General features: G+C 40.6%; 1 protein-coding gene across 2 annotated transcripts in view; it reads left to right on the top strand.

Moving 5' to 3' along the window:
• ITK (IL2 inducible T cell kinase) overlaps positions 1 to 21,470 on the top strand; it is a 64,548-nt gene that overhangs the window by 34,925 nt on the left and 8,153 nt on the right. For both annotated transcript variants that reach the window (XM_057730147.1, XM_057730154.1), the window contains exons 7-15: positions 360 to 425; positions 6,179 to 6,233; positions 14,720 to 14,802; positions 16,633 to 16,766; positions 17,129 to 17,203; positions 19,038 to 19,209; positions 19,605 to 19,821; positions 20,731 to 20,795; positions 20,886 to 21,004. In XM_057730147.1, the coding sequence (XP_057586130.1) occupies positions 360 to 425; positions 6,179 to 6,233; positions 14,720 to 14,802; positions 16,633 to 16,766; positions 17,129 to 17,203; positions 19,038 to 19,209; positions 19,605 to 19,821; positions 20,731 to 20,795; positions 20,886 to 21,004 (986 nt within the window). The remainder of the gene's footprint in view (positions 1 to 359; positions 426 to 6,178; positions 6,234 to 14,719; positions 14,803 to 16,632; positions 16,767 to 17,128; positions 17,204 to 19,037; positions 19,210 to 19,604; positions 19,822 to 20,730; positions 20,796 to 20,885; positions 21,005 to 21,470) is intronic.

Genomic DNA, 21,470 nt, shown 5'->3' with positions numbered 1-21,470 from the left:
TACTGACTATTACATACACACGAATGTTTCCTAATAGAAAATAGAGACTCAACATTAATCTTTTTCCAATAGAGGAAATTTCATAATGAAGAGATTAGCAAGCAGAACTTTTAAAGTAAAGTAGCCACTTCTTATTCATTATGGTTCATATTTTAGTAGTAAAATCTATACAGCATTTAACGGACAGCTGGTTATTTTTAGCAATTCTTTTATTTGAAAATTTTAAAATGTTTAATCCCAAATGCTAAACAACATGAGACTGCTTCATCTTTAAATGACTTTTAGTTGATTAAACTTATGAAATGGGGATGTGAAAATTAGTTCTATATTAACCTAAACACTAATTTCCGGTTTAACAGGCATGAAGGATACGTGCCAAGCAGTTATCTGGTGGAAAAGTCTCCAAATAACCTGGAAACCTATGAGTAAGATATTTTATTTGCTTTCCAAAAATATGGTGATAATGAGTCCTCTTAGGTTAGGAGTGAATTGTTGGTTGATTATTAAAATACCAGGCATTTTCTCTTCTTGACCTGCTTTCTTCTTTGCCATACTCTATTCCCTAAATAAACAGTTGAGGGTCACTTTAAATAGGAGAAGGGGGAGGGTATGTGTTCTCATCTCCCCTTTTATCTAAGGGATGCTTTTCAGAGACTTGCACATATTGTGGTCAAAGGAAAAGGTTCTTCTGGGAATCCCAGGAATATTGATCTTACTTGGGAAGGTAAAAACACTATGAACATTGGACCAAATACAAACTGATTTAAAACATGGTTTAATGCCATACTTCTAATACCAAGATAGCAGACAAACAAATAGGTATTAAATATCTGCTTCACTTGCGTTGTTTATTTCAAGCTGGCATTTAAAAGAAGAGTTCACATGGATATAATTTTAATGGAATTACTTAATGTTTAATAAAATCCAAGCATAGAGTACAATATACTCACCATGTACATACATTTCCTAGCTCAGCTGCTGAAAGGCCCAGAAGCAATAATACTACAGTAGCAATGTGCACACTCAGATCCTGGTTTTTAAATAACACTTCCCAATGAAAAGAACCAGGACTTCTTGGAAAAATGGCTTTGGGATTCAGAGTCGGGGCACGGAAAGAACAAAGATGAAACTGGAACATTTTGATGCACCAAAAAGTAAAGAAGTATTGACACCAACCCCCCATTTTTTTTTGTTGTTAAATAATGTGAATATTATTTAACATTATTTATATTGAATGAGCACAGAAGTCAGCTTAAAAATGCTCCTTCTGACTAAATCTGGGATAATCTGAGTATCAAAATAAATAATGACAGTAATGGACTACAATCCACTGAATAAGATAAGAATCCATAGTAAATAAACAGCTTGATAGATAAGTAAGTAAATAAATAAATGGACAAGAAGAGAGAAAAGCTCTTTCTTGCAGTAAAATGCCAACTAATGAATGCAGAAGCGTTGATAAAGTTTAAAAATAGCCATTTTATAACTCAAAGTACCAACTGATTCAGGCAAGAATCATCAATGAGTGTCACAAGTAGGTGGTGAAAGAACTATGACATTTACATAGTTTCAAAGTATCTTCTCACAAACCACTTACTAATAACAAAGAGGATATACCCCATCTTAACTAAACCATCCAAATTCACATTAATAATGGGGCAAGCAGACACCGTGCATCTCCTGATGTGATACACTGAGAAGGACACATCACTTCTGTGATATTCCCGCCCGAACATGCATAACCTGAATTAGCCATGAGGAAATAACAGACAAATCCAAACTGAGGGATAGTCTACAAAATAACTGTCCAGTGTTCTTCAAAAATGTTAATATCATAAAAGACAAGAAAGGCTGAGAAACTGGTCCACGTTAAAAACCGAAGAGATCTGGTAACCAAATGCAGCAGTAATCCTGGATCAATCTTGAACCATAAAAAAGCAAACCAAAAAAGTTACAAAATATATTATTGGGACAACTGATGAAATTTGAATAAGGTCTCAAATTAGATAATAGTGTTGTATCAATGTTAAATTTCATGATTTTGGCAATTGTACTTTGGTTATGTAAGTGTATATTCTATTTATTAGAAATACTTACTGAAGTACTTAGGGGTAAAAGTCTATTTTCAAATGGCTGAAAAAAATCTATTTATCTACCTACCTATCTATCTGGACAGAATGGTAAAGCAAATGTGTAAAATGTCAACAATTGGTTCATCTGTATATGGTAGTTCTTTTACAGTATTTTACAACTAAAGATAAAATTTTAAGTACTTACCAAGCATAAGATACTAGGCTTGAAGAATACTAGATAATGAGAGCTTCCATTAACTCATTTGGGTTCTTATTAGTTCAAATGTGATCAAGTTATTTCTTGCTGAAATTGTAATAGATTCTATAGTGAAGAGATATCATTTTCTGAAGAGTCTCTCAACCTGAGATTCATTTTGATTAAGTAGGTAAGAGAAGCCCCTCCCTCAGCCAACAGGAGTTATCACTTCCAAGAATACTTGAACTGTGATGAAATACATGACTTATGCTTAAAAAAATAAAATTTGTTAATTTTTTTATAGTTACTTTTAGAAAAAATTAGGCATTTATTTCAAATGACCACTAGGCTGGGAAGTTTTGTTTTGGTTTTGGTTTTTTGCTTTTAATTGGAATCTCTTCATTTATGATAGAAGAGGCACATTCAAAATTCCAACAGAATATAAGGCAATAGTGAATGGTGGAACTTGGGGCAAGAAAAAAGGTATATTCCCTCTCTTCAAGATATTTTAATTCACTTTCAAAATGCAAAAATACAGTATACAAGCAAAGCAGTCTGTGAACTCTGTTTATTCTGCACTCTGTCAGTTAGCATTTCATATATGGAATTGTAGCTAGGGAATTAGATGACTCACAAACAAACATCCAGATATTTATTATATCTGGGTATACAGAAAAGATCCAATATGATTACTTTTTTCCTTAAACTTATCATTGTGTAGATGATATCTGAATAAGAACTCAAAATTGTACCATGGAGAACATAAACACAGGTTGGTAAGTTGATTGGCTTCAGGTCTCCTGCCTTGGTCTGAGGACATGACTTGGGCAAGTTTCCTCACCAGGTTGGATCTTACATCCCTTTTCCTTAAAATGAGGGGTCAGATAAGATGAAGGCAGGCAAATCGTGGCACTCTTGCTGACATTCCCTCCCTGTGCCTGAACTCAGGGCAGACATCACTCTTAGTGACATTCTTACTCCCTGAGCTCAGACTGGCCTCAATCTTTCCAACACACAGCTTCAGGCAGCCAGTACTAACTGATCAGAGCTGACACGTGAGATGAAGCATATTTGCCAACCTTCAACTCCATAAGTTCTAAGAGCACACTGAGGTGGAAAGTATCATCCAGTGGCATGTGTTCAAAAGCTCAGATGCAGTGAAGTCAGTCACACAGAGAAAGACAAATATTGTATGATATCACTTATATGTGGAATTAAAAAAAATGGTACAAATGAACTTATTTACAAGACAGAAATAGAGTTACAGATATATAAAACAGACTTATGGTTACCAAGGGGGAAAGGAGCAGGGGATAAATTGGGAGATGGTGATTGACATATACACACTACTATATATAAAAGATAACTGTTAAGAACCTACTGTACAGCACAGGGAACTCTATTTGGTGCACTGTAATGACCTATAGGGAATGAAATCTAGAAGAGAATACATATATGTATACGTATGACTGATTCACTTTGCTGTACAGCAGAAACTAACACAACATGGTAAATCAACTATACTCCAATAAAAAAATTTTTTTTTATTTTTAGAAAGCTCAGCTGAATCCACAAATTCCCTTATTCACGGCTAATCTCAAATAACCAAACAAGTTTGGTTAAGTGGTATTCCTTCCCCACCCAGAACTTCTCTCCACCTGGGCTTATTAATTTCCATAACTGATTGTTATCTGATGATCATTCTATCTCCTCTAACCTAATAAAGTGGCCAAGGAGGCCAGAATATGGCTCAAGTGTTAACAACACCGAAAAAGTTCAATCCTAAAAAATCACTCAATTCTTTTTTTTTTTTACTACTTTTTAGTTGTTTTTTCACCAGACACCAAAATTATAAAAATAATGTTCCAGTTTGAACATGCTCCAGTTTGAAGAGCTCTACTTCAGAAAATACAGGGAGTGAGGGTAGTAAAAGAATATAAATTATTTTACTCCATTTCATTGCTCTTTCAAACTTACACGTTACTCATTTTATTTTTGTATTGAAATATAGAAAAGGAAAGAAGGACCCAAGTGAGAATATGCACATGACAAATTGTGCCATGATTTTGTTCCTTAGGAGTTTACAGATTGCAAGAACTGTATCAGGCAGGTGTAACCCCTGAAAGATGTGGCGTTGGAGGCTACTGCATAGCAAACTAGCGTTTTATGGGGGGGAAGAGGGGACCTGGTAACGTTTTTCCTTAAGTCCCTGATATGTGGTAGTTACAGGCTCTAAAATGTGGTGACAAGAGCGTGCGCTCTGGAGCCAGACTGCCTGGGTTCACATTCTGGCTACTCCTTACTAGCTCATTGACCTTGCGCAAGTCTCGTAACCTGCTGATAACACTTTCTGACATAAAATAGGTGAGCTACACATTAGCTAACTATTCTTTGCAGTCTTGAAGTTCTCACCAGAGTACGTCTGGAGCTTCCCCCCAGCAAACTCTGATGGAGTCCACTGGCCAGAAATGTGATTTCAGCCTAGCTACAGCCAACACATAAGAGACTAATCAGGGCATGCCCAGGAAGCCAAAGTTCATATCAAGCCTGTTTTAATGGAAACTTTAGGAAAAGTCAGTTAGCATCTTTGTATAACATGTGTAATTCTAGTTTAGAGTCATCAGTCATTAAAATTTCAGGAATGCTACCACACTACATTTATGTTACATGTCATCTGTTGCTGGCTTGAGTACAATATTCCACACATCCAAATTATTGGCCAGCCAGGAAAGGAGCTGGACTGCTAGTTTCAAATGCTCTGAGATGTATGAAGAAGAGCTTTTAGCACTATATATGCTAATGAAATCAAACTATAAAAATGATATTGAACTCATAGTGTACTTAGACTCACTTTTCTCCACTATCCAAATCATTCCTTCACACTGAATTGGTTCCTAAAGGTGTCTGACGTGAATTATTTCAGGTTAAGATCTATTCTTTGGTAGCAAAAATCTAGAAGCATCTTTACTTTTTTTATTTATTCATTTAATCTATTATTCAAATTGCTTATAGAAAATTGGATTTTAAAACTTCTCCAGAGAAGAAATGAGACACTTATCCTGAGAAAATTAGCCTGAAATCTTAAGAAATTCAAACAGTTGTATGATAAAATCAGAAACACAAAATTAAACAATATTGTGTCATCACATGAACCCCATGACATATTTTCCTTTTAAACTAACTTTGAAGTTCAATCTCAGGTCAGTTCACTTTGTAAAAGTAGAAAATATGTGAATGTTTACCTTACTTTTAGCATATTACATCCATTAAAATTTTTTAGTTTATTCAGCAAATAAATGTAGCATTCCTTTGACAAGGAATGACAGTAATGCCTAAGGTTTTTCTACATTTGCATTTTTTATAAAGATAAACTAGCCTTAGGAGACACTGTCAATGTCATCTGCACAGGAGCTTTTGTGCAGCTGGGGAAAAAATGTAATTATTTTGCAGAAGATCTTGAAAACCAGTCTTACAGAGGAAAATACTGCAATTGTATTTAAAGGATGTTTGCTACACTTTCAAATTTGTATTAAATTTTTATAGCTGCCCTAGCATCATCCTACTTATAACCACCTACTGACTTACAAAACAGAGCAGAAGATAAATGTTTTCTAAAATTTTAATATGGAAAATTTCCAACATACACAAAAGTAGAGAAAAAAATATAATGAACTTCCATGTACCCAAACCCCAGCTTCAACAATTATCAACATTTTATCAACTCTGATTCATCTGTTCCCTTCCAATTAAACATTTTGTTACCTGGAAATGGCTCGTGCTTTTGCTCTTGAGCTTGAAAGCATTAGTAGAAACAAAAAGACGAAAACTTTTCTGGCAATAATTATCTTTCATAAGTAAATAATCAAATTTTTTTAAATGTAATTTATCTATGACTTTTTCCTGCTTTCAGGTGGTACAATAAGAGTATCAGCCGCGACAAAGCTGAAAAACTTCTTTTGGACACAGTAAGTCTCCTTAAACTGTCTTTTAACTTCAAATAAAATGAATTGTGATACCTTTTCTTCAGCCATGCTGTGGTTTGTGCTAATGCAGTGAGCTGATGTATTGGATTAACAGTGGTGTTCATGTCTAGTAAAAGTATTCAGGGGGTTTACAGGGTTAGCATACATCAGTATGAGAACCATGGAGAGGATCAAAGGTGTTGGTATTAATGTGTGACCGTGGCCACAGCTTTGGTGGGTCGTCTTTTGGGCTGTGATGGCTGGCCCTGGGGAGCTGTGAGGCTGGTCTTCCTTACCTGCTTCTCTGGCTAGGTCAGGAGTGCCTATGACTCAGATTCCACCTGGTTGGGCTATGTGTGGATCCAGAGGAAATATACCACTTGTTTTAACTTATTTTTCATGCAACCATTCTTCTTGAGAGCCATATAGTATTAAGAGTAGAACTGACCTTACCCAGGGGTGTCAGGATTAAGGGAGAAAGGGATGAAAAGAGAGAAGGCATGATGTGGTGTGGAAAGTACTGGGTCCTAGCCATTGCTCTGACTCCAATTCAGTGTGTGACTTCAGGAACATCTCTTCTTCCTTCTGGGCCTCAGTTTCTCAATGAGTATAAGAGGAGCATTGGACTAAATCAGGGATGCCAATTCCCCAGACTCAAACTGCCACTCTCTGCTCCTGGTCCTGTGGCCGACACAATTGATCAAAGTTCTCGGCTTTGGGATCCTTCTCAAAACAGTGCTCCAGGAAATTGCCATCAATTGATTGTCATGCAAGGTAAACCCTATCTTCCTGGATCAGAAGATCATTCGTTATTCTAAAACAGTACCTCTCAAAGTATCTGTAGTGATAGATTACTTTTTTGTGTTTTTTTTTAATTTCCAATCTGTCACAGACATATTTTGCGAAATACAATAAAAATGAATTAGAAAAAATAAAAAGCAAAAATAAGCAAAGATAGAAAATGCAAGTCCAATTTTTTATTAATATTAGATTCATTAGACACAAAATTACTCTGATTGCTATAAAAAGATTCTAAACAGCTACTCTCAATTTCTTTTTTTGGTAACAATTTGCCAACTGGCACCCATCCACAGACCACACTTAGTGTAGCACTGAAAACTGCACATTTAGGGCTCTTGCAGAGAAACAAAATGCATGGCGGTATTGAGAGAAAGCTTTCTACAGGGAAATCAATCAATTTATCAGCTTATTTGCTTTGAGCAGTGGTTTGCAGGCCTGTCTGCACATTAAAATCACCTGAGAAACATTTTAAACATACCAATGCCAACCAGATTCATTAAATCAAAACCTCTAGTGGATAGGGTCCAGGCATTAGGAATTTAGAGAAAAAAAATTTCTCCAGGTAAGCCTAATATTCAAATGATGCTAACAACCTGCGCCCGACACAAACCTCACCCGTGAGACCGGTAAGCAGGAGGCCTGGACTGATGGGGGCATTAGTCTCTCTGTGCCACCATGTCAACCCCGTTCCCGCCGTTTCACCATATACTATTTTCCAGTTCTGGTTTGAAGGTATTTCCTATCTTTAAGAATCTTAAACTGCAAACCTCTCCTGGATGGAATGAAGCTGGAGTGACCAGCTCATCCTGGTTTGCCTGGACCTGTTCCAGTTTTAAAACTGAGAGTCCTATGGCCCCGGCGCCCCCGCACCTCAGTCCCAGACAAACTGGGACAGTTGATCACCCAAACCGGTAACCATTATCAGCTTGGACAGTGGCTAGGGGTGAGCTTAGAGAAGGGGACCTGGGAAGATATCAGGTAGGGAATGAAAGCCTGTGATGGGAAGGTAGAGGGATGATAAGTATTACCAAGGAATAATCTAAAGGTATATAGTTGATGAATCTACTATTTACTTTTGCACAAGGGAAACTGATACTAGATTGATTCATTCTATCAAAGGCAAAAATATAATTTCTATAAGAGAAGATGGGGAAGGGAGAAGGAGAGCCCACAGTCATATTTCGGAGCAGTGAACTTTTTCTCCTTTGGTTAAGCTGCTGGTAAGCAGGCAGCTGGACGAGGTGAGATGTTCTGCCCTTGGGCGCTTTTGTTCTCATTAAGGAGGGCAAGTTCAGTTGTTTGTGGATTTTCCTAAAGACTTTTTGTGTATACCAGTGACAGATGCATAACAGGCAGTCTGTATGATGTCGGCTGTCTCAGTGAGCATCTGTTGCCGTTATGACATGTCTGCACCATTTCCTTTATTAGGATTTCTCAGTACAAATTCATATACCTTATAAACTCACATACCTTACCATTTTGCTGAGCACAGATCTAAGCACGTAGAGATACTTGAGACAGGATCTTTGATCAATAAGCGTTAGACTCTATTGGGAAACAAGACAAAATCTGAAGAAAGAGAGGATAATCTAAGATAAACCGAGCATATGCAGCAGGCTTTCAGTTGTCTCAGAGTTCCAAGAAGATTCTAGAGGAATTAGAAAGATTTCATAGAGGAAGAGGAATTAAGCTGAGTCATTACTAGATTCTGGTTTCTCCTTGGTTCTACCTTGACTCAACACGTAATTATTTCCTGTGGTTGCCAATAGATCACACATTAGAATCACTGGGAAACTTTTAAAAATACAGATTCCCAGGCTCCAGCCCAGCCCTACAGGATCAGACTCTCCAGGGGCAGTTTGTGGGAATCTGTATTTTTTTTCAAGAAAAACTTGTGAAGCATATGTAGCCTGCTCAACACCTATGTTACCGGATAACACAATAAATTGTTAAATTAACCAATAAGAACTTATAATTAAATAAGAACTATACTGAGTTTAAACAAGGGCAGTTTTGTTATTTTCAATCACACATTGGTTAATGCAGAACTGCCCATGGAGCACCTAAAACAGCCCACATTAATGATTAGCAAAAGATGATTTCTATTTTACAGCAGTTCTTTGGAGGCACTTACATACATTCTGCTTGCTAGGGCAGTTGAAACATTCCTCCTTACTAATATTCTAGACTACCTCACCAAATCCTCCTTGCCTCCTTAGGTAATATAAGAGCAAACTTCAGTGGGTCCCTGTATTGTATGAAGTTTGAAATGTCAGTTGAATTGTTTCAGGGGAATATTTAGTGTCTCCTTATCTAACAATCATAGGACCCTTTAAAGATGGCTTGATTCATTTTTATTGACCAAAAATGGATTTATTTCATTTTTATTAACTAAATCTCCCAATGTCCTGCCCCATGCATATTTCTCCACTAGAATATAAATCCTTTATCTTGTTCCTGCTGTACAGCCGACCCCAGAACTGTACCTATGACAAAATAGTTGCTCAGTGAATATTTATTGAGTGAATGAATACAGCAAATGCTTAAGAAGTGTTTTTAAATGAACAAACATGCTTTAGGAGAAGCTAGCTGATTATGAGCATCATTGGGGAGATTTTAAAAAATACAAATTCCAGGACTCCGGCCCTCACAAGTTAGAACCTTGGGAAGTGGTACCCAGGTGATTCTGGGACTTACCCAAGTTTGGGAACCACAGAAAACAACTCCTATTGTGTCCTATCAGTTTTTCAGATAGCACCTCCTCTAAGAAGCCTCTTATACTTTCCCTCCCACAAGCTGTGGAATGTAGTTTTTTCCCCACCTTTGAACCCTTATGAGGCAATGTCGTGACATCTCCAGTGGCTCTGGAGATGTCTGCTGAGGTCCAAGGCTCTTCACTTAGCCTTGGACCTCAGCAGTCTCTCTTCTGTCATAACCCATTTAGGTAGAGGGTGAATTCCTTTCAAGCAGGTACTCTATACTTTACAGCATCACACACGTTGGGTGACCTGAATTTTGGGTAGGAGCCTTATCTAAGACATTGGTTTATCATATTTCCATGATTCTAAAATGTTATTAGTTAAAGGTACAATACTGATTCCATACCAGGATTGTTTCAAGAAAAGAAATGAACCACCTTCAGAATGAAGAGTAGCTATCTGTCAGAGACACTCAAATTACAATGCAGCGTGAACAAGCTTTAAGTTATCAGTCCATCTTTTTCACAATAACCTACTTTGTGCAGCAACATTATCTTCTGTAAGGTCCCCTTCAAACCATATGGACAGAAAGAAAGAAATATATTCCTAACACAGTCAACCTGTCTCAGATGAAAGCAGACAATTGCATTAATACTTCTAACAGATGGTACACCATAGCATGTGATAATAACGGCTAATGATAGTCCTAAGAGTCCTCGTTCTGGTATTATATTCCAGGAACTGTTCTACATACTTTCATTCTCCCAACCATCTTGCAAAAGTCATTTTACATCTGAGGAAACTGAAGCTCATACATTTAATCAGGAAACATCTGTAATTGACAGAAGTATAGACTATTAGAGTTAGAATTCCTTTTAAAGAACATCTGGCCCATCCCCTTTGTGTTACAGGGGAGTAAACGGGGCCGAATTTAGAGTGTAAATAACTGGCATAGTCTGGACTAAAGCAGGGACGCTTCCTCACATGAGCGCGCACACACACACGCGCGCGCACACACACGCACACGCGCACATACACAGGTAATGAGGGAATATATGAGTTAAGTTCTATTCTCCCATCCCTATACTTCCCATCCATGTATTCTACCCCCTTGGCATGATTTCTTTCTATTGCTGCATCTTTATTTTTCTAGATAAGATAGGAAAAGGTAGACTAAGACTGACTATATCCCGTGGGAACAAGTCCCCCCCCCCCCTCAGTCACCCCGGCTGCATTGCACAGATCAATGCCCGTATGCAGGGCAGTGACAGGAGCAGACTCTTTAGACGTCACTGTTCTTGGTGGTTGTGACTTCCTCTGAGCCCCTTGCAGGAAGCAGGTGATAAGGCACATGCCGGATGCCTCCTTTTCCTCAGCCCCAAACCAGCTTCCTGCCACCAGCACTGAATACCACCTAGAGCAACTCCGATGGAGGGAGAGCTCTGCCTGCCTCCGCTCCTCGGCAAAGCTGACTGCAAACCTTACCTCTCCTTTGTCTGATGTCTGTGGATCCGTTTACTCTTGTTAACAGGTGGGCCCCTCTCTAATCACAAATTAAAAAAATAATAATAATGGCTTCTTTGAAAGAATACCAAAACATTCTTAATTAAATGGAAGAGACGTTCCCACTTCCTTCTTCACAGAGAGTGATAAACTTCGGGCCTTTTTGGTCTATGTTTCTTCCCCTTTAGAATAAGTTACATATGCAGATAATGTCTGCTTTGGCTAAAGTTTGGTTTCTTCCTGCCTTGAATTTAACCCATCACATTTCAATGAGGCAAGAGCAGAAGCTTCAATATTTGGCACACGGGGAGAAGCTTTGAAGACAAATGATGCTGTATGTAATGCATGGATGAATATCACAGTTGAGTAGAAGAAGCCAGACACAGATTCATTGGTCACAATAGCCAAAGGTGGAAACAACCCAAATGCCCAGCAACTGATGAAGAGATAAACAAAAGGTGGTGCAACCCATACAGTGGAATATCATTCAGCCATAAAAAGGAATGAAGTATTGCTACATGCTACAGTTTAATGAACCTTGAAAACAATGTGCTGAGTAAGAATCCAGTCGTAAGAGACCACATGTTATTTGATTTCATTTATAAGAAATTTCTAGAATAGGCAGTTCTGTACAGAAAGCATGTTAGTGTGGCGGGGTGCCGATGATACTGAGGTGTTTCTGGGGAGTGATGAAAATAGTCTAAAATTAGATTGTGGTGGTGGTTGCACAACTGTGATTTTGATAAAAATCACTGACTTGTACATGTAAAAGAGGAGAATTTCATGGTATCTAAATAGGCTTCAACAGCTATTTTAATGAACTAATCTGGGATTGTTTGGTGTCACATAGATCACCTTTACTTCAGAAACTGAATAAACTACTGACCCCAAAGGGGGAGAAATCTAATTTTTGGAAAATCAAGTTTTTTAAAAGGACGATTTGCAAGCAAAAGTTAGAAGGGTGTTTACTATTGCGTTGGATAAATAGTTTATATTCATATCTGAGAAAAAGAAAATAAGAATCTGGTTAGTTCTCCTCCGTCCTCACTACGTCCAAGGTCATGCACAGAGCACACGGCAGAGAACATGGGAGGCTAACTATGGGCATAAGGTTGCACTACTAGTCCAGAAAGACTTACAACTCATTTTCTTAAATTTAAAAAAATTCATGAAATACAAAATCATTAAAGTAAATTTTGTGTGCACAAAGACAGAATACTAGGCCTGTCCTACAGTACTACGACATCTTAGAAAAAGAAATGTAGCAGCTTTCTGTATTTTCCTCAATTCTTCCCCTGCTTTTAGGCAACAGCTACGGCAGCCCTAGCTCATGACCTTGGCAAAGGAAGGTCAAGAGTAAACAACAGGGACCTGAAGATTCAGGTCTCAGCTTCAAGTTTCTTTCTTTCTTGTTCCAGTTTTGGTGAGGTATAATTGACCCATAACATTGTATAACTTGAAAGTGTGCAACATAATGATTTGATTTATGTATGTGTTGCAAAATGATTAATACAATTTTAGTTAACATCCATCTCTACACATAGTTACAATTTTTGTGTGTGTGATGAGAACTTTTAAGATCCACTCTAGCAACTTTCAAAGATACAATACGGTATTGTTAACTATAGTCTCCATGCTGTATACTACATCTCCAGAATTTATATTATAACTGGAAACCTTTTGACCACCTTCATCCAACTCCCCCATGCTCCACCTCCCTCAGCTTTCAAAATAGACTCTTGAAACTCCCAGCAGAGATAAGAAGAGTGGGGAGTCTCACAAAGTTTATGCGGTAAATTCTTAGTCTGGCAAGAATGCACAATGATGTAAGGGCCAACTATCCCCCTGACATGCCCCTCTGCAGGTTTAGAGCCAAGTCAGAGGAAGCAGGTGTGTCTGTGTGAGGATGAGCTTTCTAACTGTTAGTGCTCTTTCAGAAGACAGGGACTACTCTTCAGGACTGTTCTAAATAAGAAATGCATGTTCAGTTGAGTCAGTGGAGACCAAATCTGGATGTCCATAAGCCTTTTAAAGGTTCAGTTCCCAAAGTCGCAGTCCTGGAGATTCTAGGTGCGTAGGTGTTGGGGAGGGAGGCAGGGATGGTGAACTGCTTGTTGTTGTTCTGTCTTGTTTTGTGCTTTCGATTCTTCAGGTAATTGTGATCGTCGACAAAGTTTGGGGCGCAGGGGTTTAGGGAGTTAGGCCAGATCAGTGGTTCTCAACCGGGGGTGAGTTTGTCCCCCAGGGAACATGCAACAATGTCTGGCATTCAGTTGATAGAGTCCAGGGATGCCACTAAACACCCTGTAATGCACAGGACAGCCCTCACGACAAAGAATTACTGGGCCCCAAATGTCCATAGTACTGAAGTTGTGATAACCCTGGGCTAGAGAACCTTTCTAAGGCCCTTTTCTAACCCTGAGATTCTAGGATTCAAACAATCGACATGATCATCTGTTTTATTTTTCTGTGTCGATGACCCGCCTTTGAGACTAGGGAACGGAGGGGCTTCTGTTGTTCTAAATTGCGTATATTTTGCTCCATATACTACAAGTGTATGCCCACCACATGAGGCTCCTGTCTCTCTCAGGCCTTCACTCACGGCCCTCACTATGTCTAATTCAAGTGAACCACAGCAATAAGTTTTGCATATATCACCAGCACGGATTGACAGCCGGGTAGGAACAGAGCATTAAACACAAAGTACTCAAAGACAGAGTTCAGATTTTAAAGCTCCTACCAGGAATGAATGAACTGGTCTCTCCATTTGTTTGTGCTTATTTCATCAGCACTGGCAAAATTATCGGGGGGGGGAGGGGTGAAGTGTATATTTTGGGGGCTTCCCCTTCTCTCCACTTCCCTCATGCAACCCCCAGCTTTGTGTTCTTTCTCCTTTTGCCCTGCAGCAAAATCAGCACTTGAGAAAGGGCCTACAAAAGATATTCTCATTAAGGAACTGAGGAAACTTCCAAGACAGAAATTTTGTGCCCTTGTAGGGAATGGAGAAGTGGCTTCTAAGATTTGTTGAATGGAGGCACCATGCACTGGTAAAATGAGCAGGGTTTGCTCACCTGCCACATCCAAGGTTCAAATCCAAGGTTTGCCACCTACATTTGTAGGTCATGAGAAAGTCACTTCAGCTCTGCAGCACTCAGGATCCTCGATGGGAAGCTAAAGATAATAACAACTAGATGGTCATGCTGTGGCGCAGGCTGGACACTATCTGCCATGAGCTCCAGGAGGGCAGAGTCTGTTTGCCTTTGTTTACTGTTTTCATTATCACTAGAAAGGTCTTGGGCCCATGGCAGGAGCTCAAGAAATGTCTCATGAATGAATAAATGAAATGGCAGCCGTTATTGCCGACAGTCTGCTCTGTGCCAGGCTGGCCTACGGTATTTCCTCCTTTCACAGGCAAGGAAGTGGAGCTGGATGCGTGAGCCTGGTTTCCTGGAATCACTGATTTTCCATTCTTTCCAACCCTTCCAGGGCAAAGAAGGAGCCTTCATGGTACGAGATTCCAGGACTCCAGGGACATACACTGTGTCTGTTTTCACCAAGGCCATCGTAAGGTAGGGCGCTAACTCAGCTCAGCAAAGTGGGGAGAGACAGTCCTGAGGTGGCTGAGGGACGAGCCACACACAGCAACGTCAGACAGGGCAAGAGGTCCAGGGGTCCCTAGAAATAGTGTGTGTTCCCTGATGCCTCTGAGAAAACCAAGGCCAAGGAGATTAAGAACGTAACTCAAGTCACTTAACTGGAAAGTGACTGAGCTGGGGCTGGATGCCAGGTTCTCTTCCCAGTTAGCCTCCCTGAGTGCAAAGCTCTAAATAAATAGAATACCTGCTCCTGTATTTGATGAGTTTATAATTTAATCTAAAGAATAACAGAAAAGACACTTTTGACTGTAAGTGAGAAAATATGAATTCTGGCTCTATTAATAAAACTATCCACCATTTATTGAGCCCTTCCTATGTGCCACAACCTTACAGATCCTTTCCAACCCTAATAAGCCCTGAAGGCAGGTATTACTCTGCTCCTTTCACACACAGAGCTGATGGCCCCTTCTGAGGCAATGGAACGCCAGTGGTCAAGCCGCCTTCATGCCCCAGCCGGCTGACTGCAAGACCCTCACCGCTTGTCTGTCCTCCTCAGACTGCAGTTTCCTCCTCCATAAAACAATGTCTGAGAGCCTAGCCAGGTCTCAAATTCCCTTCTACCTAGAAAATTAGTAAGAACTAAGAAATCTGGCAATGACGAAAGTCCAGTAAGAGAAAAATCATTTTAAGGTGTCCTCAGGGAATACTTGCTGGAGGACGGAGGACATCACTAAGACTAGAAGCAAGGATACGGTTTACACAGGTGGTAAAGAGGAAGGGCGCGGTCTGGGGTTGGAAAAGAAGGCAACGCCCATCGCAGAGGGGCTGTGCCTCTGCCATGGCCCGGGTCCTGGAACTCCACAGGGTATGATGGAGAAGGAATGAGAAATAAAGTCTGTGTTGCGGGGTCCCAAGACCACACCAGGTTCGGAGATTCATTAGGAAGACTCACAGGACTTAGCATGTGGTCATACTCAAGGCCAAGACTTATTACAGCAAAAGGATACAAAGCAAAAGCAGCGAAAGGAAAAGGCAAAATCCAGAGGAAGCCTGATGTACGCTTTCAAGAGTCCTCTCCCGGTGGAGTACACAGGACACGGTTAATTCCTCGAGCAACAAGTGCAATAGCAGGGGTGAAATGGTGTCCACCAGGGAAGTTCATGAGAGACTCAGCACCCAAAGTTTTCACTGGGGGCTGGTCATGTGGCTACCCTCTGTCTAGCACACAGCAAAATTCCAGACTCCCAGGAGAAAAGCAAGCATTGGGCATAAGCCACAGTGTTTATATAATACAAACAATGTAGGTACAGGGAACCATCCTTATCAGTTAGAGAATGGTGATAGCCCTCCTAAAATCTAAGTTCTCAGAAGCCAGCCAAGGATCAGTCTTAAAAGCAAGTCTTTCTAATGACAGCAGTCAGGGCTGCTACGTTAACACTGCTACACAAAGTCAAATAAGTATGAAGATGCTTCCTTAGTGTATGCTGATGATTAGTTAAATCCATACGGCAGGGAAGGCAAGCATGTAGCACATGCAAGACCATCCCCATTTTGTGGTTTTGGAAGAAACATTACCAATCCATCATGGCACCAGTCCTAACTGGGTCCAGATGCAGCCTCGGAGTCCTTCCTAACACAGTACCCAGGGCCAACCTGTCAAGACTGACACACAAGTTGAAATATACCTGCCATCCTTGTGAGAGGGTAAAAAACAAAGCTAATAGGAATCTGCTACCAGTAGACTTTTCCATATCCAAACTTTGCTTCTTAATAATCACTGCATTTTTGTTTCATTTGTCTCAGTGAGAACAACCCTTGTATAAAGCACTATCACATCAAAGAAACAAATGACAACCCCAAGCGATATTATGTGGCTGAAAAGTATGTGTTTGATTCCATCCCCCTCCTCATCAACTATCACCAGCACAATGGAGGAGGTGAGTTCTAAAGGACAGGCCAAAGAGGGAACTTGCAGAAAAGTGACAAATGTCCAGCCGGGTTTATTCATCTCAGACAGACCGACTATAAATAATAACTATTTATACAAATAGAAAAGATTGCCAAATATTTGACTATATTACATATTTTCCATTAGCAAATTCTGCTGCTGGAATCATGCCTAACTGTGATATTATACCTTCTCTCAGGGAAAGTGTAGTATCAGTGATTGGGCTTTGGAATTTGTTTTCCAGGATAAGAATAGCTCTTGCATTGGATTATATTTTTTCCTGATGACTTGACTTGGATGGTTGCTATGGTAAAGCTTTAATGATCGCCTTTCACTTTTTAATCAACTCAGGCCTGGTCACTAGACTCCGGTATCCAGTTTGTTCCTGGAGGCAGAAAGCCCCAGTCACGGCAGGGCTGAGATATGGTAAGTAGTGCATTTGGGAATGTTATTCATTTGCACTAACTCACATCCCTAAAGATCTGGGGCAAATTCTGAATGGACTTCCCCAGACTTAAAATCATCATTAAACAGGTACACTGTATATCTAGAGAAAGTGTGCACAAATGAACATTTACAATGTGTGTGAGTAAGATTACATATACATGTACACACATTTCTCTAGGTCGAATCAGTATCTATTGGTTTTAGGTAACAGTTCATCAATGAAGTGTTTACTGAGCACCTGCGTTGTACACAGCAATCTGCTAAATGCTATTAGAAAATAAATATTAGAAACCAGTGCTGTAGTACTGTGTTCCTGTCTATTTTCCAGGACTTCTGTATCATCTAGTTTGCTGGGTATGGGTCCATTGCAAGTGCTATAAGCTAGCAGCATCCAGAAGTGTTTGTCTGCATAGCACTGTGTTAAAATTTTTGAATGCTTTTAGGGCAGGTCATGCATCTCCAGGGCCACAGGCTCTACTATTCCTTCTTGTCCTTTGGAACTGCTTCACCCACTTGTGATTTTCTGCCTGGAACCTGAAGGCATTTGAGTTTACATCTCCTGGTCCAAACTGTGCTGGTCAAAGAGAAGGCTGGTGTGCCTTTCATTTTATATCTTCTAGATTGGTGGTTCTCAAGCTTCAGTGTGCATCAAAGTTATCTAGGATGCTTATGAAAAGTGCTGACTCCTGGCCCCAACCCAACACTTATCAAAACACTTGGAAACCAAGTGGGGAAAGCGGGGACGGTTGGGGGGGAATGAACTGGGAGATTGGGATACCAAATTTTACACTCTAAATATATGCAGTTTATTGTATGTTAACTGTATCTCAATAAAAGTTCTAAAAAAAAAACCACACACACACACACACACACACACACACACACAATCCCTGACAGTGGGGTCCTGGAGATGCATTTTCAACAAGTGGCCTAGCTGATTTTGATACAGGGGCTAGAGAATGATACTTTGAGAAACACTGCCGTGGGCTTTCCATCCCTAACCAGCACCATATCTTCACACAATAAATACTCAGAACTGTTTTCTGTTGAGTCTCTGCCTCCAAGTGTAGAAATTGAACTGTTTATGGTACTAGACCAAACATCAGGAAAGGATAATGCCCCTCAGCCTCCTTATAAAAATAAGATCACTCTAATACCTGTAGAATCCTGGTGTGTCCATGCTGCATGGAAGCCCAGAGAGTATTTTATGAACCCACTCATTTTTGTCAGTGTGAAAACTGAGACTCGAATCTCTTTTACTTGTTTATTGAGCATTTATTGAGCGCCTACCATGTGCCAGACCGGGTGCTGGCTTGCACCTCTGTACAGTCTCTTGCACCTCTTGAAATCCACCACCCTATCCCTAACCCCTTCTAAGGCCTAGTAAGTGCTCTGTACATAACGGATGCTCTTGATGGATAAATGAATGAATGAATGACCAGTTCAAATAAAATTTGCTCTATGTGAAACATGACAATAAAAAATTTTCAATCAGGTATAGGAAATTGTTGGGACCTTAGAATTCACTGACTTTCCTTAACATTTCAAATAATGCCATCCTCCTTCCTCTTTCCATGTAATCGTCCCCACCTACATTTTTCCTGGTTTTCAATGCATATTCTCTGTTATTATTTGGGAAAAAAGGATGTTTATTTACCTAAAGTTCTAAGCATAAGGGCTTATACCATTTGCTATCTTTGAGCTATAGTAACAATAGGCTAACATTATATATAGGGCTACATAGTCTCCTGGTAGTCCTATACCTCGTATCTACTGCTTGCCAACTCTGGAAAACTCTCTCTTTCTCTTCCAGGGAAGTGGGTGATTGATCCCTCGGAGCTCACTTTTGTGCAGGAGATTGGTAGTGGGCAGTTTGGGTTGGTGCATCTTGGCTACTGGCTCAACAGGGACAAGGTGGCCATCAAAACCATTCAGGAAGGGGCTATGTCAGAAGAAGACTTCATCGAGGAGGCTGAAGTCATGATGTGAGTGGCCAAATCAAGAGTATGCAGAGGTGTCTTAGTGAGGATGTTCTGTGTAGTGCTCCTTAAATACCATTTTGATGACATCTTGTGCCACCTCCCTGCTCAAGTCCAGCGATGGCTTCCTATGGCATGGAGAATAACACCAAGCTCCTCACTGTGGTCTAGAAGGCCCACCATGGTCTGGCCCTGCCACTTGCCAATCTCATCTCCTACCCATCTCTCCTCTGGTTCCACGACATGCCAGCCACATTGGCCTTTGCTCATCCCCACACACACCAGCTGAGTCCCTGCCATCCTTCAGTTCTCAGCTCAATGAGACATTTTTGTTTGGCGGAGGGAGTGTATTTTTGGGAAACTGAACTTAGACCATCTCATCCCTTGCCATTTTTCTCCAGGAAACTCTCTCACCCCAAACTGGTCCAGCTCTATGGAGTGTGCCTGGAGCAAGCCCCCATCTGCCTGGTGTTTGAGTTCATGGAACACGGCTGCCTGTCAGATTACCTGCGCAGCCAGCGGGGGCTCTTTGCAGCAGAGAGCCTGCTGGGCATGTGCCTGGATGTGTGTGAGGGCATGGCCTACCTGGAAGAGGCTTGTGTCATCCACAGAGACCTGGTAAGAGGGTGCAGGACAAACCCCTACAGGTGCAGGGTGAAAGGGCATGTCCCATCGAAATGTAGAGCTACCAAGACTGGGAATGCATGAATCAATAACAAGACACAAGCCCTCTTCTTTCCCCTCTCAACTTCTTCCTTCCTCCACCCACTGTGGGATGTTCTCATGGGACTCAGATCTGGGCTCTATTCCCAGCCCCACCGCTAACTTTCACCCTCTGAGTTGCAGTTCACATTCTTCCAAAATGCAGCTAACAGCCTCTCCTTCGTAACATCTCTGTGCCCCCGTTTCCTCTTGGTAAAATGAAGGAAATTGATAAGCACATGTGTTATCCAAGGATTTACCAGGATCACATTGGGGGGATCCTAGAACCATCCTCAGAATCTCTGGGGGTTGAGACTCAGGAATATTCATTTTAACATGTTCCCCCCATGGGCTCTGCAGGTACATTAAAATTTGAGACTCCCTGGATCTTTTATCAGTAAGGGCTCTTCCAATTGAATTAGGGACCACGTACTCTCCCTATTGAGGAATCGTTTTAAGAGAATTAGCAACCTCAGCACATTCTTATTTTAGTCAAATGGGTGACAGCTTCTTCATACCATCTGTAAGGTTAACCTCAGGTTGCATTGAAGGTTATAGTTGGTTATACAACATCATGGATTTTTCTTCTGATTAGGATCCCAGGAATGAAGATGAAAGGCCAGATTCACTCATTCTGATAAAGGATCTTACACATTCAACTTTCCATCAGGCACTAGTGAAGCTTAATTAACACTTATGAAGCTCCCCATTGCTCCTGCACAACAGCACATGGGAAAGCAAAGGACTGTGATTATAGAAGATGCCTTAATTACTGATTACCCACCAAGGTTTCTTTTCCCTTTTGTTTGCCTCTCTCTGCTCCAGGCTGCCCGGAATTGTTTAGTTGGAGAAAACCAAGTCATCAAGGTGTCTGACTTTGGAATGACAAGGTAATACAGGGATGTGGTGTCAACAAGGTCTCAGGAATGGGACGCAGGCCCCCAGGACACTCGGACAATGTCTCTCCACTGTCTTCCCAGGTTCGTCCTTGATGATCAGTACACCAGTTCCACAGGCACCAAATTCCCAGTGAAGTGGGCGTCCCCGGAAGTCTTCTCTTTCAGTCGCTATAGCAGCAAGTCGGATGTGTGGTCATTTGGTAAGTGTCAAAGGCCCCACACCCACATGACCTGGGACACTATGGGCCAGCTGTTTTATTTGTCAAATTCAGGTAACCCTACTTGCCCTTAACATTGCATAGTGAGAGCGTCCCACTGAGAGTCTGTAGAAACAGCTTTGAAAGGAATGAAGGGGCCCTCATTATTGTATATGTTCTTGGACACTTTTTAAATAGGGGTAAAAATAAATGTGAAAACAGGATTCTGGTGACAGCTGCTCTGAGATCGAAAGCTGGAGGAGTCAGGAGATTAGAATATGGGCTCCTTGAGGGCAGGGACCAACATTATATTTATTCCCACATTTAACTCTCAATAAGTATTTCACCCATTCATTCATCAATGGTTTATTGAGCATCTACCATCTGCCAGGAGCTAATTTAGGTACTTACAAAGCAGTGGTACATAGGATAGAAAAGACTCCTATTCTCTTGGAGCCAAATTTTAAGG

The sequence above is a fragment of the Hippopotamus amphibius genome, chromosome 1 (genome assembly GCF_030028045.1).
Source record: "Hippopotamus amphibius kiboko isolate mHipAmp2 chromosome 1, mHipAmp2.hap2, whole genome shotgun sequence".
Lineage (NCBI taxonomy): Eukaryota > Metazoa > Chordata > Mammalia > Artiodactyla > Hippopotamidae > Hippopotamus > Hippopotamus amphibius.
This window is presented reverse-complemented; position numbering and strand designations above follow the sequence as displayed.